Here is a 26018-nt window from a genome sequence, read left to right as displayed (position 1 = left end):
CTAAAGTACTCCTCTCAACTACACAACTAAGAAGTTTTTTCCATGTGTCTACAACTAATCGGGTAAAGAAATGCTTGCTAATGTTACTCTGAAATCTCCTCTTAACCAGTCTCCACCTATGCCCCATGTCCTGGTTGATGGATTAATTTTGAAGTAGTAACTGGCATCCACATTACTTATACCATTAATGATATTGAACACTTCTATCATGTCTCCTCTCATTCTATGTGTACTTAGACTAAAAAGATTTAACTCTTTCAACCTTTCTTCATAGCTCATACTCTGCAGTCTAGTTGCCCTTCTCGGGACTCTCTCCAGTGCCTTCACATCCCTAGCACAATATAGAGACCAAAATAGTACATGGTATTCAAGGTGTGGTCTCACAATCACATTATATAGCCCAACATTCTACCAGCCTTCCTGATTGCTTCTGTGCATTGTCTAGATGTTAATAGTGATGAGTCTACCACAATGCCCAAACCCTTCTCACACAGTACACTTTCTAACTCAAGACTCCCCATTGTATATTTCTATCTAATATTTCTACTTCCTATAAGTAATATTTTACATTTACATACATTGAATTTTATCTGCCTCTTATCTGCCCACATTTTGTTTAAATCTAACTGCATTGATTCTGCTGCCTGAATGTTATCAGCTCATCCCCCTAATTTTGTGTCATCAGCAAACTTTACTAGTTTATTTGCTATATGCTTATCCAAATCATTGATGTAAATCAATTATAGCGCAAGGCATCAGAGTTCTGAGTTCAATTCTGATGTCATCTGTAAAGAATCTGTACGTCCTCCCTGTGGAATGTATGGGTTTACTCCAGTTTCCTCCCACAGTCCAAAGATGTACCGCTTAGTAGGTTATTTGATCCTTGTAAATTGCCCTGTGATTAGGTTCAGGTTAAATTAGGGGTTGCTGGGTGCCATGGCTTGAAGGGCCAACAGGACCTTCACTGCGTCTCTAATAAATGTCTTCAATCCATCACAACCATTCTTCTTGATTCAACTAATTGGACTTGCTGTTGCTGTGCCAGATTTAACCTGCCTCAGGTTTAGTCAGTAAATTCCCTATTATGACTGTTGGGTATTAACAGGAAGTTCACTGTATTATTGGGTGCACTGCTGGACAGCTGCCAGCTAACACTCAGCCATAACTGAGTTACTTCCAGTGAAAATGTAGGAAGTACTCAATGGGTCAAGCAGCATCATTGGGCAGCATTTTGGTTGAGGACCCGTTGAAACAAGTGGAAAAGTCATGAAACAAATATGTCAAGTTGGAGAGAGGGATAGAAGTGGAGACAAATGACAGGATATCTGTGAAAGGATGTAGATAAAAGTCAAGGCATTAATTTCCTTAAAAACTGGCAGTCAGATACCTAAAGAAAAACTAGTAACAAAGTGAAACGTTACTACATCCACATGATGGATGGGTGTACATGGAGAGTGGAAGATAGAAGGGGAGAGGGAAAGGAGGAGAAGGGGGGAAGGGAAAAGGAAGAGAGAGGGAGAGGAAAGGGGAAAGGGAGATGGAGTGGGGGGTAGAGAGAGAAACAAGTGAATATAAAACTGATCTGTTATCTTTTACTTACCAGAAAGTCAGGAAATGAGAGTGGGCTTAAATAAATCAGAGCGGGCATTTAACAAAGAATTAGTTATAGGTGAATGGAGATTCATATTTGCTCTGTGGATTGAACAGAGATGTTCTACAGAGCAGTGAACCGATATAGTCTCCGATGTAGAGACAAGATCATGAGAACTGAATACAAAGTTGGAAGCAATGCAAGTGATTATCCTTACAATCACCTGTAAAGTAACACATTCAAAATGCTGATGGAACGCAGCAGTCCAGGCAGCATCTATAGGAAGGAGTACAGTTGACCTTTCGGGCTGAGACCCTTCGTCAGACTGCGTTTTTAAAATCACCTGTAAAGGACTGTTTGCGTCCATGGATAATGACAAGGGAAATGGTGTCAACATGTGCACACTGAATAATTTCTTCAATAAAAACCGTATAAATAAACCATTTCTAAAATCTGCAGACAAATCATCGCTAACTCCACATTGTCAACACCGTCCACACTGGAAACTGGAAAAGGAAATGTGATTGTGTACGATTGTGAAATATACAACATGTCAATGAGGGAGAGGGTGATGACCTTTTGCACACAGTTTAAATTCCTTTGTGCACTAGTGGCAAAAGATGTGTGTGAGCTCACACCTTTGAGGTGAAGGGGTGAGAGCAGAATATGAGAAATAGAGGCAATGTGGCTGAGGCCCTTATGGAAAGGTAAAGTTGAGAATAAAATATGATATCTTAAAGGCACTGATATAGGAAGTATTATCATCAGAACAGATGCAACAAAGCTGGAGTAATTAGGAGATAGGAATGGAATTCTTTTTACATGTTTGGGGATAGGTTGGAAGAGCTGTAGTCAAAGTAGCTATTGAAAATCAGTGGGCTCTTATTTTGTTTTGAATTTCCAACATTTTCAGTTTTATGCTTGAAATTAGTGAGGAATGAAAAACCTGGGAGATCTTGAACAGAAAATTGAAAACAATTTTTTTTCTGTAAATTACTCATCAATGTGTGATTTCTTTTAGGAAATATTGGAAGAATGCGTGAAAGAGTGTCTAAAAAGTTTAATATGTGCTTTAGCATCCCAAAAGTTGTTGGCAACTCAGCTTCCTCCATATATTCAGACTACCTAAATTAGGTACTTGAACCTTTTATCTTCCTTCTCCAAGTATTATTATTCTTTGTCTCTATTAAGCTGAGTCTTTGTAAGTTTTAGTACTTACCCATCCATAGGGCATTGCATTTAATGACCAGCCTTCTATCATTATGCTCCAACACTTAAAATGTTTTCACTCTTGAACTACAGATTCAAATATTCCCCACTCATCCCAATTATTCATCTGTTACAAATGGAGTGGGTGTATGTTGTTGGGATAATTTGTTCCTAAAGATGTGCTCCCACTTGTGAGTTAATGGGCGTTAACTATATAAATTTAAAACACCTAGGTGAAAACCACAAGACATAGGTGCAGAATTAGGCCATTCGTCCCATTGAGTCTGTTCTGGCATTCCAAGAAACCAAGGTCATAATTTGGCAGAGTCCATAAGTTAAGAATATGATAGATTAAATAGGTCTTTTAAAGTAATTACAATATGTAAACCTTATGGGCTGTGGAAGGAAATGAGGAGTGTGGAAAGTGAGATGTTACTGATACTTCAATCTACATACTACTTCCTTGACTGTTTTTAGTTTATCACAAGATCTGTCAATGTCAGATCTCATAATAGTAACTAATTTTAACATTTATCAAGATCAAATTCATCCATGAAACCAGATCATTGTCTAGGATTGAGCTTATAGTTATACACCTATAGGTAGAACTCCTCCAAAAGCACATATTGTATGAATTCAGGCACAAAGTCAGGGATTCTTTATAATTTTAATTTTAACCATTAACATTCACAGATAGAAGATTCTTCAAAGCTCTCTGATACTTATCCCCAATGCTTAAAGTGCATAAAGCTGATAACATGAATTTGTTGAATATCTTATCTAGATGCAGCTTCTCAATTATCCAGGCTCTTTGATTTATTGGCTCAAATAACCACATTTTATACCCCAACAAATTCCTTAGTTTTGAAAAAAAAACAGCCTCTTTTATAATAATCTGCCAAGAAAAATCAATTGATAAAATAGGGATAACTTCAGACATCAAAATTGGCAGCATCTTAAAAGTTTTTTCAAATATATTAAAAATAAAAGAGAAATGAGAGTGGATATTGGAATGAGGCAGGAGAAATAATAATGGGGGTGAGGAGATGGCTGATGAACTAAATGAGTATTTTGCATCAGTCTTCACTGTGAAAGTATCATCTTCATCAGTATGCCTGATGTTGTAGTGTGTGAAGGAAGAGAAGTGGGTGCAGTTACTGTTACAAGAGAGAAGATGCTCAAAAAGCTGAAAGACCTAAAGGTACATAAGTCACCCAGACCAAATGAACTGCATCCTAGGGTTCTGAAAGAGGTAGAGTTAGAGATTGTGGTGCCATCAGAAATGATCTTTCAAAAATCATTGGACTCTGGTATGGTGCCAGAGGACTGGAATTGCAAATGTCACTCACTCTTTAAGAAAGCAGGGCGCATCGCTTCTCGGCCTTTTGGCTAAGATCAAGTGAAGAAAGCAGGGCGGCAACAGAAAGGAAATTATAGACCAGTTAGTCTGATCTCAGTGGTTGGGAAGATGTTAGAGTCAATTGTTAAGGATGAGGTGATGGAGTACTTGGTGACACAGGACAAGATAGTACAAAGTCAGCATGGTTTCCTTCAAGGAAAATCCTGCCTGATGAACCTGTTGGAATTCTTTGAGGAGATTACAAGTAGGATAGATAAAAGGGATGCAGTGGATGTTGAATATTTGGACTTTCAGAAGGCCTTTGACAAGGTGCCACACATCAGGCTGCTTACCAAGTAAAGAGCCCATGGTATTACAGGAAAGTCATTGGCATGGTTAGAGCATTGACTGATTGGTAGGAGGCAGTGAGTGGGAATAAAAGGATCCTTTTCTGGTTGGGTGCTAGTGTGTTCCACAGGGGTCGGTGTTGGGGCCACTTCTTTTTATGCTGTATATAAATGATTTAGATGATGGAATAGATGGCTTTGTTGCCAAGTTTGCAAATGATATGAAGACTGGTGGAGGAGCAGGTAGTGTTGAGGAAACAGGTAGGATGCAGAAGGACTTAGACAGATTAGGAGAATGGGCAAGAAAGTGGCAAATGAAATACAATGTTGGAAAATGCATGGTCATGCACTTTGGTAGTAGAAATAAATGTGCAGACTATTTTCTAAATGGGGAGAAAATCCAGGAATCTGAGATGCAGAGGGACTTGGGAGTCCTTGTGCAGAACACCCTAAAGGTTAGTTTGCTAGTTGAGTCAGTGGTGAGGAAGGCAAATGCCATTTTAGTATTAATTTCAAGAGGTCTAGAATACAAGAATAAGGATGTGATGCTGAGGCTTTATAAGGCACTGGAGAGACCTCGCCTTGAGTATTGTGAACAGTTTGGGCCCCTCATCTTAGAAAGGATGTGCTGGCATTGGAGAAGGTCCAGAGGAGGTTCACAAGGATGATTCCAGGAATGAAAGGGTTATCATACGAGGAATGTTTGACGGCTCTGGGCTTGTACTTGCTGTAATTCAGAAGGATGAGGGGAGATCTCATTGAAACCTTTCGAATGTTGACAGGCCTAGACAGAGCAGATGTGGAAAGGATGTTTCCCATGGTGGGAGAGTCTAGGACAAGAGGGCACAGCTTCAGGATAGAGGGGCACCCTTTCAAAACAAAAATGCAGAGAAATTTCTTTAGCCAAAAGGTAGTGAATTTGTGGAATCTGTTGCCACGTGCAGCTGTGGAGGCCACGTCATTGGGTGCATTTAAGGCACTGTTTGATAGGTTCATAATTGGACATGGCATCAAAGGTTATGGGGCGAAGGCCAGGAACTGAGGTTGAGGAGGAGAAAAAAAAGGATCAGCCATGATTGAATGGTGGAGCAGACTCGATAGGCCAGATGGCCTAATTCTGCTCCTATGTCTTATAGACTTATTTTAACATAGGTCAGATCAATACATTTTTGAGGCTGTGATGTATTTGGAACAAATTAGTATTTTTATACTTTTTTATTGCCAGTATATATCATTTGCTGCCACACGAATCTCTATACTCACCTCTTGTGATGTGTTTTCCTACTGTCACAAACATAATAGATTGTGATTGATTTAAAAGTGAATGGATGTGTGGCTTTGTACAACAAAAAAATTGACCAAATAATAGCATAGTGGTCAGCATGATGCTATTACAATAGACAGTAGGTGCAGGACCATTCGGCCCTTCTAGCCAGCACCGCCATTCACTATGATCATGGCTGATCATACACAATCAGTACCCCGTTCCTGCCCTCTCCCCATATCCCTTGACCCTGCTATCTATAAGAGCTCTATCTAACTCTCTCTTGAATGCATCCAGAGACTTGGCCTCCACTGCCTTCTGGGGCAGAGCATTCCACATATCCACCACTCTCTGGGTGAAAAAGTTTTTCCGCATCTCTGTTCTAAATGGCCTACCCATTATTCTTAAACTGTGGCCTCTAGTTCTGGACTCACCCATCAGCGGGAACATGCTTTCTGCCTCTAGTGTGTCCAATCCCTTAATAATCTTATATGTTTCAATCAGATCCCCTCTCATCCTTCTAAATTCCAGTGTATACAAGCCCAGTCGCTCCAATCTTTCAACATATGACAGTCCCACCATTCTGGGAATTAACCTTGTGAACTTACGCTGCACTCCCTCAATAGCAAGAATGTCCTTCCTCAAATTTGGAGACCAAAACTGCACACAATACTCCAGGTGGGGTCTCACCAGGGCCCTGTACAGCCGCAGAAGGACCTCTTTACTCCTATACTCAATTCCTCTTGTTATAAAAGCCAGCATGCCATTAGCTTTCTTCACTGCCTGCTGTACCTGCATGCTTGCTTTCATTGACTGATGTACAAGAACACCTAGATCTCGTTGTACTTCCCCTTTTCCTAACTTGTCTCCATTTAGATAGTAATCTGCCTTCCTGTTCTTGCCACCAAAGTCGATAACCTCACATTTATCCACATTAAACTGCATCTGCCATACATTTGCCCACTCACCCAACCTGTCCAAGTCACCCTGCATTCTCATAACATCCTCCTGACATTTCACACTGCCACCCAGCTTTGTGTCATCAGCAAATTTGCTAATGTTACTTTTAATCCCTTCATCTAAATCATTAATGTATCTTGTAAACAGCTGCGGTCCCAGCACCAAATCTTGCGGTACCTCACTGGTCACAGTCTGCCATTCTGAAAGGGACCCGTTAATCACTACTCTGTTTCCTGTCAGCCAGCCAATTTTCAATCCATGTCAGTACTCTGCCCCTAATACCATGTGCCCTAATTTTGCCCACTAATCTCCTATGTGGGACTTTATCAAAAGCCTTCTGGAAGTCCAGGTACACAACATCCACTGGCTCTCCCTTGTCCATTTTCATAGTTACATCCTCAAAAAACTCCAGAAGATTAGTCAACCATGATTTTCCCTTCATAAGTCCACGCTGACTCGGACTGATCCTTCTACTGATATCCAAATGTGTCATAATTTCCTCTTTTATAATTGACTCCAGCATCTTTCCCACCACTGACGTCAGGCTAACCGGTCTATAATTCCCTGTTTTCTCTCTCTCTCCTTTCTTGAAAAATGGGACAACATTAGCCACCCTCCAATCAGCAGGAACTGTTCCTGAATCTATAGAACATTGGAAAATGATTACCAATGCATCCATGATTTCTAGAGCCACCTCTTTAAGTACCCTGGGATGCAGACCATCAGGTCCCAGGGACTTATCAGCCTTCAGAATCAACAGTCTATCCAACACTGTTTCTTGCCTAATATAAATTTCCTTTACCCTAGTTCCTTTAGCCACTATTACATCTGGGAGATTGTTTGTGTCTTCCCTAGTGAAGACAGATCCAAAGTACCTGTTCAACTCATCTGCCATTTCCTTGTTCCCCATAACAAATTCATCCGTTTCTGTCTTCAATGGCCCAATTTTGGTCTTAACTATTTTTTTGCTATTCACATACCTAAAGAAGCTTTTACTATCCTCCTTTATATCCTTGGCTAGTTTACCTTCGTACCTCATTTTTTCTTGGCGTATTGCCTTTTTTGTTATCTTCTGTTGCTCTTTAAAAGCTTCCCAGTCCTCCGGTTTCCAGCTCATCTTTGCTATGTTATACTTCTTCACTTTTATTTTTATACTGCCCTTTACTTCCCTCTGTTATGCCTGTGGCCCCCTACTTTCTGAGAATGGCAGGATCGCTATTGATTCGAGTCAGGAGACCCAGGAAATGAGAGAAAGACATGCAGAATCCACAAAGAGTTTGGAATGTGTCCTGGCCTCCAAAAGGCGGAACCATTGATAACGGCTATTGTCTCTTGGAGACGGACTTGTGTATTGAATCCTGTACGATGCATCAAAGCCCCCAGGCAATGAACCGGGGGGGGGGGGGGGTTGGGGGAGGGATTGCATCATCCCACCCTGATTGACATCTGAGACCCTGTGAGTCAGGATAAAAGAGGGTCTGAGGAACAGCCCCTTCAGACGCACCAGAAGAAATGCTAGAACTCCTGTAACAGCGTAACAGCGAAAGCCAGTGGAACCAGCCCACGTGCGTCCTTTTCCATTTGCCTTGGAATTGGTGGGTCTTGCCACGGAAGCACGACTTTAGCTAACCTCGAAGGGGAAATCAGTCCCCCAACGACTCTCGAAGGATTGACGTCATAAAAGGAATGGGCAAGTTAAACCTCTGTCTTTCTCTCCGACCAAAAAGGCTGCAGACTACAGCTTGGTTGAACTAAAGTGACTTTTATATTTCCATCGGACAATACATTATCCCCTAGACAATGATAGAGCTATTTCTTATTGATTATTATTATACCCGCGCTTTTAGATTTACTATTGACGACGTATATTATCTGTGTGTTTGCATTGATATTATTTTTGTGTATTTTTATCAATAAATACTGTTAAAAATAGTACCATCAGACTTCAACGGACCTCTCTATCTTTGCTGGTAAGTGACCCAGTTACGGGGTACGTAACAATTGGGGGCTCGTCCGGGATTTGACACCAAATTGGGAGGTCAGTGAATCGGGCTTGTAAGTTCAAACTTGGATCTGGTTACACGGGTAGCCTGACGGGAAACCAGCAAAGATGGATGTGGGTGAATTTCTAGAAAACCCGACTCTGGAGGCGCTAGAGGCGGCCACCAAATCAGACTTGATAAATTTGGTGGAGGGGTTAAACCTCGCAGAGGTGAGGTTGTCAATGAAAAAGCGGGAGGTGCGAAGGGCAATAACTCAGTATTATATTGGGAAGAATGTGTTTGCAGCTGAGGTATTGGAAAATATCCTTGAAAAGGTACCAGCTAGTGGGACGGCTCAGTTAGAGTTGGAGAAATTAAGGTTGGAACATGCAATTAAGTTAAAGCAGCTGGAAGCAGCTGAAAAAGAGAAGGAAAGGGCCAAGAAGGAGAGGGAGGCAGAGAAACAGAGGAAACATGACTTGGAGATGGAGAAGTTAAGGCAAGAGCAACAAGTTCAGGGGTCAGACCGAGAGGAGCGGTTTAATGTTAGTCGGGAGTTGAGGTTAGTACCTCCATTCGAGGAGACGGATGTTGATAGTTATTTCTTGCTTTTTGTAAAGGTGGCAGTGAATCAGAAGTGGCCCAGAGATCAGTGGGTGGCGTTGTTACAAAGTGTGTTAAAAGGGAAGGCACAGTGGGCATATACGGCGTTGTCCATGGAGGAGGAAGAGGAGGAGAGTTATGACAAAGTAAAGGCGGCCATTCTCCAGAGTTATGAGTTAGTACCTGAAGCATATAGACAAAAGTTCAGAAATTTAAAGGAAGGGTGGAATCAGACATATACCGAGTTTGCCTATGAGAAGGGTGTGCTCTTGGACCGTTGGTGCACAGCAGAGATAGTGGAAGAGGATTTTTGGTGTCTCAGGGAGTTAATTCTGATTGAAGAATTTAAAGGTTGTGTTTCGGAGGATATCCGGATGTATTTGAATGAGAAGCCGAATAAGTCCATCTCTGAATTTGCTAGGTTCGCAGATGAATATGCCCTAACCCACAAGACAAAGTTTTCCTCGAATAAAAGTTCCCAGAGAGACCGTGGGAACGATAGAGAAAGCCCGCCGGCTGTGGCAGAGGTCCCTCCGGGAGCTAGTGGTAAGATTGGGGAGGAGAGGCAAGACGGCCAGAGATTTCCGGGCTTGACCTGTTTTAATTGTGGAAGGGGGGGGGGGGGACATATTGCATCTAGGTGCTTTGCTCCGAGGAAGGAGACAGGAAAAGGGAAAGCAGCGGTCCCTATAGGATGTGCCGTGGTAATCAGTAAATCGACAAGAAATCCCCGGGTAGACAGAGTACGGGAAGGGTCTGAGACTTGTATGTCAAACGGAACCGTGTCTGTGAGGGAGGGAGGTACACCAGTTCCAGTACGGATCTGGAGAGACACGGGTGCTGAACTGTCATTGATTAGCAGTAAGGTACTAGATTTTGGTCGCAAGACGGGAATGGTAGCTATGAAAGGAATAGGAAAAGGGGCGGAAATGGTGCCCTTGCATAAGATCATTATGAATTGCGAGCTAGTCTCTGGACCAGTTGAAATGGGGGTGCAATCAGAATTCCCGAGAACTGATGCGGACGTCCTTCTGGGTAACGATTTAGCCGGTGGTAAGGTTTGGTCAGCAATGACGCTGACGAGCCGGCCGGTGAGCATTGTAGCCCCACCCCTAGAGTCCAAGATCTATCCTGCATGCGCGGTCACTTGCAGCATGTCGAGAAAGGCAGCAGAGAACGAGAGCAGTTTAAATCTGGCCAGTATCGATTTGGCCGAGACGTTTTTACCGACCCTGTACCACGAGGGTTTGGTGGTAAAACAGAGAGTAGTAAAGTGAAAGAGAGTAAGGGAGAGGAGGTAGCCCTGCCCTTAGCGAGGAGTGAAGTGCTAGAGGCACGAAATGAAGATGAGAAATAGGTAGAGCTGTTAAAAGGTCCAGGGTTCGACATGGATGATCTGTCTGGCTTGGCAGAACTGTTTGAAGAAGTGGAAAGTTCTAAAGGTGTTCCCGATAATGAAATGAGGGCAGTCCTAGATGAAAAGGATGCCATTACCTTGAAGAAGTCTGCTGGGTTGGCAGATGAGGTTGTTTCAGCCCGCGGGGTTGAGTTTACTCCGGAAGGGAGTTGCCCAGAGAGTAGCTGGGAGAATCAGGGGAATTTAGAATTTGGACCGGGTACGGGTATTGAAAGCCTGGAAGAGGCAAATGTCCCGTTTGAGTGTGTCCAAGATGTGGATGCACATGGTACTGAACCTAGTAATGGAGCTCGGAAAAAGTCTGAGGTATTTGATTCAGTTGAAAAGGAATGCAGTCCTTGTGGGTCAGATAGACTTGGTTCAGTGAAGAAAGGGTTAACCTCAGTAATAGTGGGAAGTGGGAGTTCTCAGGTGTTTGTGCTCGAAGAGGTGTTAAAGGTTAGCGAGGAGATAGCGGGTGGTGAAGTGACCATTATTATTGCAGGAAAAGGGAAAAGTGTGGTTTCCAAATCGAATGAAGAAAGTTCAAAGTCTGAATTGATATTAGAAGCAGCAACCAGGCTACAGGGACAAAGGCTTGGTACCGCGGCACCTGTGGATCCATTACAGATTGAGTTGGACGGTAAAGGGGCCCCACACGCTATTGTTATTCCAGAGTGTGGTGTGAAACCGCAGAATTCGAAATGCTGTTTGAACAAAGAGGGATCGCTGGTATCGAGACCCACTAGCCTCCAGGGTCCTGAAGAGAAAACTAGCCACTTGAGTAAAATTAAGGAATTGGGTGGAAATCCGGGAAATGGGCTAAGTTTGGAACACATTGTTGATAAAATTACTCCTATGGAAGGAGTGACCAAGGCCTATTTCGCCAGGGTACGCCAGCTCCCCACGTGGGAACTAACCGGAAAAGAGGCGAGGGTTAATGGGGACGCCATTTTTAAATAGCAGAAACCGGTTTTAAGGGATTTCAACAAAGCCTGTGAATAATAAAAGACAACCCCCATGGAAGCCTGCCTGTTTAGTTTGAAAGCAACATAAAGATTAGTATTTGCATGAACTTTTGTAGTATACACGTAAGCTTAAGATCACAACTCTTTAGTTTTGTTTGCTGAAGGAAAGAAATAAAAAAAAAGTGGTTACTAAATTGGAGTCTGATGCTACAAGACTTTAGTAGGGTACAAGATGTTAAGATATTAAAGGAAGTGACAATGTAATCGGTAACCATCTAGATACTGAATTGAATGTATAACTGTATTACTCTGTAGTGAAAGGAAAAGCTTTTGTATTGTGTTAGATTCTAAAATCCTGCAAGACTCTGTATTACTCCGTTTTTACCGATGGTAAAAACGTGTTGAAGAAAGGGGGTGTTACGCCCGTGGCCCCCTCCTTTCTGAGAATGGCAGGATCGCTATTGATTCGAGTCAGGAGACCCAGGAAATGAGAGAAAGACATGCAGAATCCACAAAGAGTTTGGAATGTGTCCTGGCCTCCAAAAGGCGGAACCATTGATAACGGCTATTGTCTCTTGGAGACGGACTTGTGTATTGAATCCTGTACGATGCATCAAAGCCCCCAGGCAATGAACCGGGGGAGGGCGGGGGGTTGGGGGAGGGATTGCATCATCCCACCCTGATTGACATCTGAGACCCTGTGAGTCAGGATAAAAGAGGGTCTGAGGAACAGCCCCTTCAGACGCACCAGAAGAAATGCTAGAACTCCTGTAACAGCGTAACAGCGAAAGCCAGTGGAACCAGCCCACGTGCGTCCTTTTCCATTTGCCTTGGAATTGGTGGGTCTTGCCACGGAAGCACGGCTTTAGCTAACCTCGAAGGGGAAATCAGTCCTCCAATGACTCTCGAAGGATTGACATCATAAAAGGAATGGGCAAGTTAAACCTCCGTCTTTCTCTCCAACCAAAAAGGCTTCAGCCTACAGCTTGGCTGAACTAAAGTGACTTTTATATTTCCATCGGACAATACATTATCCCCTAGACAACGATAGAGCTATTTCTTATTGATTATTATTATACCCGCGCTTTTAGATTTAGTATTGACGACGTATATTATCTGTGCGTTTGCATTGTATTATTTTTGTGTATTTTTATCAATAAATACTGTTAAAAATAGTACCATCAGACTTCAATGGACCTCTCTATCTTTGCTGGTAAGTGACCCAGTTACAGGGTACGTAACACCTCGTCAGCCACAGCCACCCCTTACTCCCCTTAGGATCTTTCTTCCTCTTTGGAATGAACCGATCCTGCACCTTCTGCATTATTCCCAGAAATACCTGCCATTTTTGTTCCACTGTCTTCCCTGCTAGGGTATTGTTCCATTGAACTTTGGCCAGCTCCTCCCTCATAGCTCCATAGTTCCCTTTGTTCAACTGTAATACTGACACATCCGATTTTCCCTTCTCCTTCTCAAATTGTAGGTTAAAACAAATCATTACATCTCGGGTGTTTGGAGCTCAATCCTCACGCTGTCTGTAAGGAGTTTCTACATGACAATGTGGGCTTCTTCCAGGTGCTCCAGTTTCCTCCCACAGTCCGAAGACATACTGGTTAGTGAATTAAGTGTTCATTGGAAATTGTCCTGTGATTAGGCTAGTGTTAAATAGGTGGGATGTCGGGTTGTGTGGTTCATTGGGCTGACAGACCTGTCCTGGGCTGTTTGTCTAAATAAATATTATCGGTGTTCCTAAAAAGCCTAGGTTTCATGCCAGCTGAGAGGTTTCAAATAAAATTTGTCTCTCTGTTACTTTAATTAACACTATTAAAATAAAGAGTCATAGTAATCTGGAAAATTGGCAGCATTGTTGCTATTTTGTACGCCATAAAAAGTTGTTTTAAAGAGAAGTCAGGAAAGGTATACAACTGACAACTGATCCACCACCTCCTGGATTCTCCACTGGCAAAATGCAAAAGAAACTACTCTATTATAATTTTGAAGGCTTCAATTTGAGCACTAAGGAGCTGAAACAATCTGCAGAAACTCCTCAATTAATTTTTGCAATATTTCTTAAAATACCAGTATGGTTTTTAAAGCTTCTTTCAAAATATTTCTGTTAATTTTTAGCATTGACAATGTTGAGTATTCAGAAATAGTTTGTAACTGGATTGGTTACCCATTGCACAGAATACCCAATCAATTTTTACAGTGCAGTTGAAAAGAAATGCTCTATCATGTGTAGTAGACAATCTGCTTTTGCTAATATCCCACATCAGCCAATGTTAAATGTCTTAACTATATATTAAAGACACTATTTGTACATTAGAGCAAAGCCAGGGTAGGAAATTGTGACAGGGGCTTAGTTTATGAATGTTGTAATTAACATAATTATGAGCCAGAATGAAGCAGAGTGCTGGCAGTCCTTTGCTTACAAGGTAACAAGGGAGTTGTAATGAGGAAAATCTCCAGTCCTCTCCTGCTCCATCCATTTAGAAAGTTTTTATAATTCTCCAATGATATACTTCCACATATCTGAAAGTCTAGTTATACAAGTAGTGATTCTGCACTGGAATCTGTTGTATTACAAACAACATTATTTCAAACCTATGATCTCTTAGACTATCTTGACAGTTTAAATAGGCATTCTGAATTAATACGTTCTGTTTCTTGTTATCCTACCTATTTCTCTTTTATAAATTGAACAAGCTTAGAGCCCCAGGCTTTTCCATTCTCTCCATAGCTCTCACAAGGACTTTCTTAACTATTTCAAAATGACTTTGATGATCAATATCATTAGATACAATTGACAATATTTTTAAAAATAATCAAAAATGATTGGAACGGGACATCACAATGTTTCCCACCCCCCTGCCAAATTAGTTGCAACCCTCCCAAACAACTCTAGCAAATCTGCCAGCAAGGATATTGGTCCTTCTCAGGTTCAGATGTAACCTAGCCCTTCAGCACAGGTTGTACCTTCCCTAGAAGAGATCCCAATAATCCAGAAATCTGAACCCCCGTCCTCTGCTCCAGTTCCTCAGCCATGCACTTATCTGTTAAATGCTCCTATTCTTACCTTCACTCCTTGCCTTTCCTACCTATGTCATTGGTGCCAATATGTACTAAGACTTCTGACTGCTCACCCTCCCCCTTTACAATGCCATGGACCTGATCTGAGACATCCCTGGAGTCAGGCACCTGGGAGGCAACATACCATCCGGGTGTCTCTTTTACAGACACAGAATCTTGTCTCCATTCCTCTAACTATGGAATCCCCTATCACTACTGCAGTCCTCTTCACCCCTCTTCTCTTCTGAGCCACAGCCCCATACACCGTGCCAGAGACCTAGTCGCTCCAGCTCCCTCCAGTAGGCCATTCCCCTCAACAGTATTGTTACGTACCCGTGACACGTGACAGTGGTACCCTTGACTGGGGTTGAAGTTATACTGGACATGAGGTGATGGTGGAGTGATGTCATTTTCCCGCCAGTAGAGGTCATGTGACAGGTTTTTTCTACAGGGTATAAAAGGGAGACCCACCCTGTCAGGTGGGGCAGTTCGTGGCAGGATTTGCCAAAATGACTTCATATTACTGTGTGATTTAATGTGATGACGCAGTTTAGTTAAAAATGAAGTTTTATATAATGCCTAAAGTTTAAAAGGTCAGAGCCAACGGTTTCTTTGCTAAGGGAGAGTGAAGTTTGGAAAATGGAGATCGAGAAAAATCGATTTTCGATGGATTGACTTCGACCTTGTGTGATCCTCATTCGGAAGGTATTTCGTTTACTATTCTCATGATAGTCTCCGCTGGAAAAAGCGGGAGATTGAGAATATTGTGGAAGGAAGGTCAGTCACTTTAAGTTGTTATATTTAATAAAATTCGACGTGGGAATTCGACGCTGGGAATCGAAGGACATCGACGTGGAAGAGAATTTACATCGCTTTAAAAAAGTCTCTCCTTTTAAAAGTACCGTGAGGTTTTGAACTGTCGGCATATCGCTTTAAAGAACTGAGTTCATTTCAATACTGCTTTAAAGACTGTTTGGGACTGCAACGCTATTAAGGACTGTTTGAGCAGCTGAGCTCGGATCATTGTTTGGGTTTGTTTACATTTGAAGGGGGTTTGTTATCAGTGTTTAATAAACGTGTTATTTGTTATAAAACCCTTCGTCTAACTCATCTATAATTATTGTTGCCTGAATACGTAACAGTATCCAAAACGGAAGACTTGAGGGGAACAGCCACAGGGGTACTCTGTACTGGTTGCCCGTTTCCCTTTCTGCTTCTCCTAGTGGAAAGTATTCTATTAGTCTAGATATATAGGTGGTTGGCGAGACATGGACTGATTAAAGATAGTCAGCAAGGCTTCATGCATGGTAGGTCATGTCTAACCAATCTTATAAAGATTTTCAAGGAAGTTACCAGGAAAATTGATGAAGGCAAGACAGTAGATGTTGCCTACATGAGCTCTAGTAAGGCATTTGATAAGGTCCCACATGGGAGGCTAGTCAAGAAGGTTCAGTCACTCGGCATTCAAGATGAGGTAGTAAATTGGATTAGGTATTGGGTTTGTGGGAGAAGTCAGAGAGTGGCCATAGAGGGTTGCCTCTCTGACTGAAGGCTTGTGGCTAGAGTTGTGCCGCAGGGATTGGTGCTGGGTTCTTTGTTGTTTGTCATCTATATCAGTGATCTGGATAATAATGTGGTTAACTAGATCAGCAAATTTGCAGATGACACCAAGACTGGGGGTGTAGTGGAGTGAGGAAGGCTATCGTCATTTGCCTCAGCTGGAAATGGGCTAAAAAATGGCAGATCAAAATTAATGGAAGTGTGAGGTTTTGCACTTCAGCAGGGCCAACCCGGGTAGGTCTTACACAGTGAACAGTAGGGCACTGAGGAGTGTGGTAAAACAAAGGGATCTGGGAATACAGGTCTTTCATTCGATGAAAGTGGCATCACAGGTAGATAGGGGTGTAAAGAAAGCATTTAGTATATTGGCCTTTATCAATCAACATATTGAGTACAGAAGATGGGATGTTATGTTGAAATTGATTAAAGGGTTGGTGAGGCCTAGCATGGATAGATGTAAACAAGCTTGAAAGAGTGAAGAGAAAATTTACAAGGATGCTGCCAGGTCTGGAGGATCTGAGTTATGAGGAAAGATTGAATAGGTTAGGACTGTATTCTTTAGAACATAGAAGATTGACAGGAGATTTAATAGAGGCATAAAAATTATGAGGAGTATAGAAAGGGTAAATGCAATCACGCTTTTTTCCACTGAGGTTGGGTGGGACTATAACCAGAGCTTAAGGGAGAAAGCTAAGAAGTTTAAGGGAACATGAGGGGAAATTTCTTCAATCAGAGAGCCATGAGAGTGTGGAATGAGCTGCCAGCACAAGTGGTCCATGTGAGCACGATTTCAAAACTTAGAAGTTGGACAGGTACATGGATAGTAGGAATATGGAGGGCGTTGGTCCTCCTACAGATCGATGAGAATAGGCAGTTTAAATGGTTTTGGCATGGTCTAGATGGGCTGAAGGGTCTGTTTGTGTGCTGTCGTTCTGTATGACTCCATGACAGTCAGCCAGTTACCTGCCTCCTGCAACCTACGAATGACAATTTCCCTGTAGCTCAATTCTATCACCTCCTCAGTCTCCTGTATGAGCCAAATGTCCTGGAGCTGCAGCTCCACTTCCTTAACATGGTCTCTGAGGAGTTGCAGCTTGGTGATCCTGGTGCAAATGTGGATACCCAGGAGGCTGGAGGTCTCCCAGAGTTCCTGCATCTGACATCAAGAACACAACTAAGCCCCTAGAGCCATTCTCACTGCAGTAACAGCACCCTGAGGAATGAAGAATAAAGAAGAAATGGATGAAACTTGTCAGATACTTACCTCACCCAATCCAGATGAGCCGAATTCAAAGCACTCCCACTCTAACACTGGTCCACTTAGCCAATGGCTGCTCTGCTTGTTCCTGCTTTATTTTTATTTGCCTTTGCTAATGAAACCCATTCGCTGATTGGGCACAGTTCAAATTCCAAAAACTACCGCAAAATGCTGCTTTTTAAATCTTCAATATTGGACCTGTGTGAACTCGTCTCCCTCGTGCTCCCATTCATTGACTGGGCGCAGTCCATACTCTGAAAGCTGCCGCAAAGTGCTTTTTTAAAATCTTTAAATCTTTAAATTGTGGGCCTGTGTGAAGTTGCCTCTTCTTCTTGCATTATCATTCACTGATTAGAAATCAATGCTATATACTGAATAATGATATACTGAATTCTGAATTACTCTCATCAGCCCAACATTTGATGGCTCTTGCAGGAATGAAGGGAGAACTCATTGAAACCTACTGAATATTCAAAAGCCTGTATAGATTGGATGTGGAGAGGATGTTTCCAATTGCGAGAGAGCTAAGGAACAAAGGGCTTAATTTGAGAATAGAAGGACTTCTCTTTAGAACAGAGACGAGGAGGATTTTCTTTAGCCAAAGGGCGGTGAATCTGTGGAATTCATTGCCACAGATGGACTTGGAGGCCAAGTCATTAGGTATGTTTAATATAGAGTTCATAGCTTCTTGATTAGTGCAGGTATCAAATGTTGTGGAGAGAAGACAGTAAAATGGAGTTGAGAGGGAAAGTAAATCAACTGTGATAGAAACAAAGATAATGTACAGCACAAAACAAGCCCTTCAGCCCAAATTGTTGTGCTGACCACCTAACCTACTCTAGACCCTGCCTGGAATTTCCCTACTGCATAGCCAGCATCGCGATTCCACATAGCCATGATGGAATGGCCTAATTCTGTTGTCTTGTGGTCTAAAAATAATATAATATAAATACATTAAAGCTAAACTTTCAGAAACTAATTGAGACTTAACATCAGTCAAAACAATATTCTAAAACTATCAAATAATTTTATTCAACCTTTGTTGGCAATGTCCTGCTTGGTGGTGCAATAATATCGAGGTCAGACTCCGGAGCGAAGGTTCCCGAGTTCGAATCCAAGTTGGGTTGAGCGTTGAGCTAGCAACTCGGCCTTGTAAAAACAAGAATAGCTTGCTACGGAAGCACTGTCAAAAGGCGGTGCCCCGATAACTCCACTGCCAAGTTAAGGGCTATTCTTCTTCTCCTTCTTTGTTGGCAACACCTTTGGGCTGTTAAATCCATCAGCAATTTCTGGTACAGCTGACCAATCAGACATCACGTATCTGACTATCAGTTAATTATGTTACAACATCATCATCTGTCCTCCAGTAGGTTCTATGCTTCAGCTCTGCAGTGGATGGTCACATAACTCGATTCTGATGTGTGTACTGCAGCTGCCAGCCAGCCATCAATTTAATCTCTCCTCCAAAGTGCCAACTGTAAATGGGCACAATACTTTTTCTCATCACTTTGCCCAGCAGTTGACTTCTGACTTTAGCTTTACAGGCTAAACTGAAATTCATTTGGATTTTAATACAGTGTGGGTACTAAAAAATGCACACATTCACTCTCAATCATATTTTAGATGTTATCCAATGCAAATTACTTTAAGAGAAGTAAACAGGAAAATGAAGGATTGGAGTTATATGACTAACACAAGAGATTCTACAGATGCTGGAAATCTGGAAGAACACACACACACACAAAATGCTGGAGGAACACAGCAGGTCAGACAGCATCTCTGAAGGGAAATAAACAGTCAATGTTTCAGGCTGACACCCTTCATCAGGAGTTATGTCACTTGCAAGTTCTCATTCCTCACAAAAAAGAATTCTGATCCTCAAGATAAATAACAGATACATTTCAAATAAAACCTTGAGTGTTTATCTAGCAATGAGATTTCGTAGCATCAAAATTGAGTAAACATTTATGAAAATTGAGTAAATGAATTATTCCTCAGGTGAACACTTGCAAGTGTACAATCTGAAGTACATGACATAATGTTCATTTCTGATGAATAACATATCCTGAAGTGAATAGCAGAGCAGTGAGATTGCTTGCCTGTGATTACGTGGAATTTTAAGAGGTTACAATTCCTGTTGGCTCAGGTGGAAATTTGATAATTTTTTACCTGATTTGGGAGAGCTAAAGGAACAAGTGAAACAATGCCATTCACTGAAATACTGTATTTCAAAAGCTGTGTATGTGTTTTTTATAGAGTTATGAAATGACTGTTGCATCAAAGGTGCCAACCAATTTGTTCCATTCCACTGGCCTTTCTCCAAAGCCCTAAAGTACTTTCTTCTTCAAGTACTTAACTAATTGTAAGTTAGTTTTATATTTCTCCTAACTTCCCCTTCAACAGTACATTCTAACCTGTAACACTGGATAAATAAAACTTTCCTTTGAGTTCTTTTATCAATTGCCTTCTATACATAGCATTAACTTGCCAACCTTTTTGGTGAAAACAATTTCTCAATTTACTCTATTAACAACATTCAGTTTTAAATATCTCTATTAAATTTCCTCTTAACTTTTCTCTTAGTCCAAAGTCTTGGAAATTCTCTCGTTGATACCTTTCACAAATTGAGTGATGCCCAGAAATGGAATCACAGTTCTCCAGCTGAGACCAACTTGTGATTTATTTAAAAAAAAATCAACATTACTTCTTTATATCTTTGGTCTAAGTAGCTGGATACTCATTTTTATAGTTTAGCATTTGAAAATGCTCATTTCCCCCACTTCTTTGTGGTAAGAAACAGATGATAGAATACGTACACAACGCTGGAAGAACTCAGCAGGTCAGGCAGCATACGTGAGAAAAGAGAAGCCAACGTTTCGGGCTGAGACCCTTCATCAGGAATGGGGGGGAAGAGAAGGCCGAAGCCCAGTAATAGAGATTGGGGAGGGGGTAGGGCCTAGAGGCGCCAGGTGGAAAACCAATCAGAGGAAAGATAAAGGGGGGAGGGGGAGGGGATAAGCATGAAAGAACTGTAGAGATAAAGAAGCAGAAAGTTGAAAGGGGGGCAGAGAGGGACCTGGGATAGGGGGAGGGGGAGGGAATTACCGGAAATTGGAGAATTCAATGTTCATACCACCAGGCTGGAGGCTACCCAGACGGTAGATGAGGTGTTGCTCCTCCAACCTGAGTTTGGCCTCATCATGGCAGTAGAAGAGGCCATGTATGGACATATCTAGATGGGAATGAGAGGCAGAGTTGAATTGGGTGGCAACCGGGAGGTCCTGTCTGTTGTGACAGACGGAGCGTAGGCGCTCGAAGAAGCAGTCCCCCAATCTGCGCTGGGTCTCGCCGATGTAGAGGAGGCTGCACCAGGAGCACCGGATGCAATAGATGACTCCAGCAGACTCGCAGGTGAAGTGTTGCCTCACCTGGAAGGACTGTCTGGGGCCCGGAATGGTGGTAAGGGGGGAGGTGTGGGGACAGGTGTAGCATTTGCGCTTACAGGGATAAGTGCCAGGTGGGAGATCTGTGGGGAGGAACGTGTGGACCAGGTAGTCGCGGAGGGAACGATCCCTGCAAAAAGCTGAGAGGGGTAGGGAGGGAAAGATGTGCTTGGTGGTGGGGTCCTGTTGAAGGTGGCGGAAGTTGTGGAGGGTAATATGTTGGATCCGGAGGCTGGTGGGGTGGTAGGTGAGGACAAGGGGAACCCTGTCCCTGTTGTGGTGACGGGAGGATGGGTTAAGGGCTGAAGTGCGGGAGGTGGAGGAGATGCGGGTGAGGGCATCTTTGATGACGCCAGAAGGGAAATCACGATCCTGAAAGAAAGTGGACATTTGAGAAGTCCTGGAACGGAAAGATTCATCCTGGGAGCAGATGCGGCGGAGACGGAGGAACTGGGAATAGGAAATGACATTTTTGCATTGGGCAGGGTAGGAAGAGGTATAGTCAAGATAGTTATGGGAGTCAGTGGGTTTGTAGAAGAAATTGTGGTTTCTACCCCTCCCCCCCCCCCCCCCCCCCCCATCCCAGGTCCCTCTCTGCCTCTCTCCCCTTTCAACTTTCTGCTTCTTTATCTCTACAGTTCTTTCATGCTTATCCCCTCCCCCTCCCCCCTTTATCTTTCCTCTGATTGGTTTTCCACCTGGTGCCTCTAGGCCCTACCCCCTCCCCTATCTCTATCACTGGGCTTCGGTCCTCTCTTCCCCCCCATTCCTGATGAAGGGTCTCGGCCCGAAACGTTGGCTACTCTTTTCTCACGGATGCTGCCTGACCTGCTGAGTTCTTCCAGCGTCGTGTACGTATTCTTTGATCCACAGCATCTGCAGTTGTATTTTTGTGAGTAGATGATAGGATTCCTGTTAGCATGCTTCTTAAACAGAACAGAACACTGAACATAAATGTGGGCTATGGACTAACAGCACCCATCACCAGATCAAATTTAAAAGCAGGAGCTGTTGCAAATATCAATATTGTTTAGAGCAAATTACACTCAACAACTAGAGATGCTAAGCAGTTCACCTGTATGATTAGGGAATAATCTTGACCCAAACCATCAGATCAGGTATCAAAGTTACAATCTGACTGATATTACCTTCCATTAACTAGCTTATTCTGCTGGGGAGCGAGTAAGCAAGGATAAAGCAACCCCATGTTGTTTTTAGCTTAAAAGAATTAGTGAAATTTTTCATTAGTCCTCATGGAACTCAAATCCCATTTCCAATTGTAAGCAAACTATTCCACTGCAGAATCAGTATTATGGGTTTACCAACAAAAAAAAAGAGATGATGTGACATAATTGTATGTGTTACCTGAAGAAGAAGCCTCTCATCTCCAATAATTGCTGCTTTATTCCAATCTATGATCTCTGAAAATGGCAACTCCCATCCATTACTCAGTAATACCGGGATACATGCAGCCTGAAACAAAGGATGTTGAAAACTATAATAAAGTTACTTCACACATCAGAAACAATTAATCAAAACAGATTTTGAAGGCATGGCTAGATAATTTATTTCTATATTTGTGATTGCATGATTGTCTGGAAAGGCCAGGATTATAAAGCTGTAAAGGAAGATGGCAAATGCTTCTTTCTACCTTAAGTAAACAAAAATCATACATTTCTTGAAGAGCTTATTTAAGTTCAAAGATGAAAAGATTTAAGATTGGTGTAAATGATTGAAGCAGGGGTGGCATATTAATGTTGACAAAAAGAGGATAAATATGGTTCTTTGCAGGAATGGGACCCGCTCTCGGAGTCTCACGACAGGCCGTTATTCGATATACCAAGGACGCAGCTTAGAAGATTAGCTCACCTTTGGAGTTTCGGGGTTTCTTGGCTCTGGAGGTGGGTGGACTTGAGGTTGGTGCCTCTGCAGAAAATCAGTGTGTCGTGGGAGTACATGGAAGATCGAAAGCAGCAAGCTGTGTGCCCAGGGACCGGAGTGCTTTGGGCATGGAGCTCGTAAAAACCAAACAATGGACTTTTAACATCGTAAATCAGTGAGCTGTTTTGTTATGTCTCCCCTCTCGCTGTGAAACGAAAACACCTCTTTATCCCTTATTAGGGAGAGAAAGAGCCTGTGGTATGCTGAGTTACCAGGTGAATGAGTAGTCTTTAGGATAGATAGATAGATAGATAGATAGATAGATACTTTATTCATCCCCATGGGGAAATTCAACTTTTTTTCCAATGTCCCATACACTTGTTGTAGCAAAACTAATTACATACAATACTTAACTCAGTAAAAAATATGATATGCATCTAAATCACTATCTCAAAAAGCATTAATAATAGCTTTTAAAAAGTTCTTAAGTCCTGGCGGTTGAATTGTAAAGCTTAATGGCATTGGGGAGTATTGACCTCTTCATCCTGTCTGAGGAGCATTGCATCGATAGTAACCTGTCGCTGAAACTGCTTCTCTGTCTCTGGATGGTGCTATGTAGAGGATGTTCAGAGTTATCCATAATTGACCGTAGCCTACTCAGCGCCCTTCGCTCAGCTACCGATGTTAAACTCTCCAGTACTTTGCCCACGACAGAGCCCGTCTTCCTTACCAGCTTATTAAGACGTGAGGCGTCCCTCTTCTTAATGCTTCCTCCCCAACACGCCACCACAAAGATGCATGCCTGACTGCTCCATGGGGGGCGCCAATGCTTTTTTTGCTGGTGGGGGGAGAGGGGATAGTTGCTTTGCTGTCGCTTACACGTGGGAGGGGGGAGCTGGGAGGGAGCTTTGGGGTTCTAACATTTAACTGTCATTCATTCTTTGTGGCACTCCTCTCTTTTTTGTGGATGGTTGTGAAGAAGAAGAATTTCAGGATGTATATTGTATACATTTCTCTGACATTAAATGTAGCTTTGAAACCTTTGAAAATTAAAAGAGCTTGTATATAAATCAGGGCACCAAGGGAAGAAAAAGAACGCGATTGAGAATGCAATATAGATACAGATGTTAGAGATTTTAAATAATGGGCAGATAAGTTCACAGAAATATTATAGCATTGTTTCTAGATTTAATGTCCTGAACTCTGGGACTGACATACAGGTATAATTTATTTACTATTCAGTAGAAAAGCTGCCATTTTTGAAAATCAAGTGCTCAAAGGGTGTCAATAGTCATACGATTAATTAACTTAATAGTTTTGACATATATAACAACTAGAAGCAAGCAATGAGTTTCAAGCCACTATCACAGCTTGGGGCATTGGAATTCAGCGTTCAATTCTGACACCATCTGTAAAGAGTTTGTACATTCTCCCCGTAGATACATGGGTTTCCTCCAGGTGCTCCAGTTTCCTTCCTAAGTCCAAAGATGTACCAATTAGTAGGTTAATTAGTCATTGTAAATTGTTCTATAATTAGGCTAGGGTTAAATCCATGGGTAGCTGGCAGCACAGCTCAGAGATCTAGAATAGCCTATTTTGCACTATACCTCTAAATAAGATAAAATACATTTTTAAGCCAAGGGTTGGGGGTGGTAACTTGATATGATTATCTGAAACTTACAACATTGAAGCAAGTGAGAAAAGAAAATCAAAAAGTAACTTGCAATTTAGGAACCATGAAAGAAGCAAGATTAAGAAAACAGATGAGATGAAAAATATGGGATCCAAAAGAAATGCTCTTGAGGAGAAACAAGGGATACTGGGCAAGTTTGTAAGCAGGTATTTTCAAACAGAGAAAATGCTTATTATTAACGGTGTCTATTTAGAGCTAGAAGAGGTTCGGTTTAAGTGATGGAGGAAAATAAGGCAAAACATTTAAATTACTATAATCTATGTACACAAATTACATAAATCTCTGATTCAATACTCATAAAAGAGATGTTGTTAAACACCCTTTCCATACAGAAACCTGACAATTTTTGCCTCTTTTGTGTTTCCAGAGTGGGTGTGGTGGCTGTTGAATTAAAGTTCAGAATCGATACCTTAAGGAGCAGAGAAATTTGAAAGAGAATCAGAAGAATTCGAACAAAAACAAGAACTTTGCAGCATCTGTGAGATATTAAAAAGGATTGCAACCAAAAACAACAACAAAATTAATAAGGACAGATGTATCTTTGGAATTTTTTCTTGTTTCTTAAAGTCATGCATGACATCAAAAGGATCAAAATTGTATTGCCATTTGAATCTATGAAAGAGATTGGAACTATAAATCTGTCAGGTTAATATCTTTAAAGAGATTATATTTACACTATAATTATAATTGGAATTTATTATTTAGCTTCTTGTCATAAACGGGAACCAGTCTTCAGTTCTTAATGTAAATGGCAAGCAACATTCAGTCTGAAGTTAAAAGGACAGCTTTGCAAACAAACAGCACTGTCTATAGAGATCTATAGAGTACAGGATACTGGACCACAGCATGGAGTTGGTTGCAGTGTAAGACAACAGGGTATGTTAATTGGGCTTGAATCAAACCAGACAACAAAGGCCAAGTTATTTAATTCAAGGAAGCTTGCAATCCAGATTGATGCTATCACTATTCACATTATGCAGCTGATCTATTAATAGTTGAAAGATTTATGCATTCAAAGAGTCAGCTTCACAGCATTAATTGTGGATATCTGGGAACTCAGTCTCCAGAAGCTTTTAGACCATTTGTATAAAATAGTGTCTGAAAAAATATCACCTACAAGTGAAGTCATCCAAATGGCAGAAAAATAGTATGAATGTTAGAGATCAGTCAGGCTTGTTAGGAATGGCCAAAGAACAGCAAGAAGAGTTGCAGAAAGATGGGATGACTAAAATCTATTCCTCTGCTTTTGATTTCTGTGATGGAAGAATTGCTCATCTGCAACTTGTTGGTATGTCTTTTAGCTTACAGGAATTGTACCTCTGCTTTGGAAATCCTTGCTGTTTTAGAAATTGCTTGCAAATTGGACACCATTTATCAGGTAGATAACCTCTGCAAGTTTTAAGTGTGTTTTAAAAGTTTTGTCTGGATTTAAATATAACGCCTTGGGAAAGGTTT

The 26018-nt window shown here is 41.8% G+C and overlaps 1 protein-coding gene across 2 annotated transcripts in view; it reads right to left on the bottom strand.

The window, feature by feature from the left end:
* The window catches only part of LOC140733582 (exostosin-1-like), a 453577-nt gene that overhangs the window by 135693 nt on the left and 291866 nt on the right, over window positions 1–26018 (bottom strand). For both annotated transcript variants that reach the window (XM_073057124.1, XM_073057122.1), the window contains one exon: window positions 22355–22462. In XM_073057124.1, coding sequence (XP_072913225.1) covers window positions 22355–22462 — 108 coding nt within the window. The remainder of the gene's footprint in view (window positions 1–22354; window positions 22463–26018) is intronic.

This window comes from Hemitrygon akajei, chromosome 9, assembly GCF_048418815.1.
Source record: "Hemitrygon akajei chromosome 9, sHemAka1.3, whole genome shotgun sequence".
Classification (NCBI taxonomy): Eukaryota; Metazoa; Chordata; class Chondrichthyes; order Myliobatiformes; family Dasyatidae; genus Hemitrygon; species Hemitrygon akajei.
Note: the sequence above shows the minus strand (reverse complement) of the source record. Positions and strands in the feature narration are given on the sequence as shown.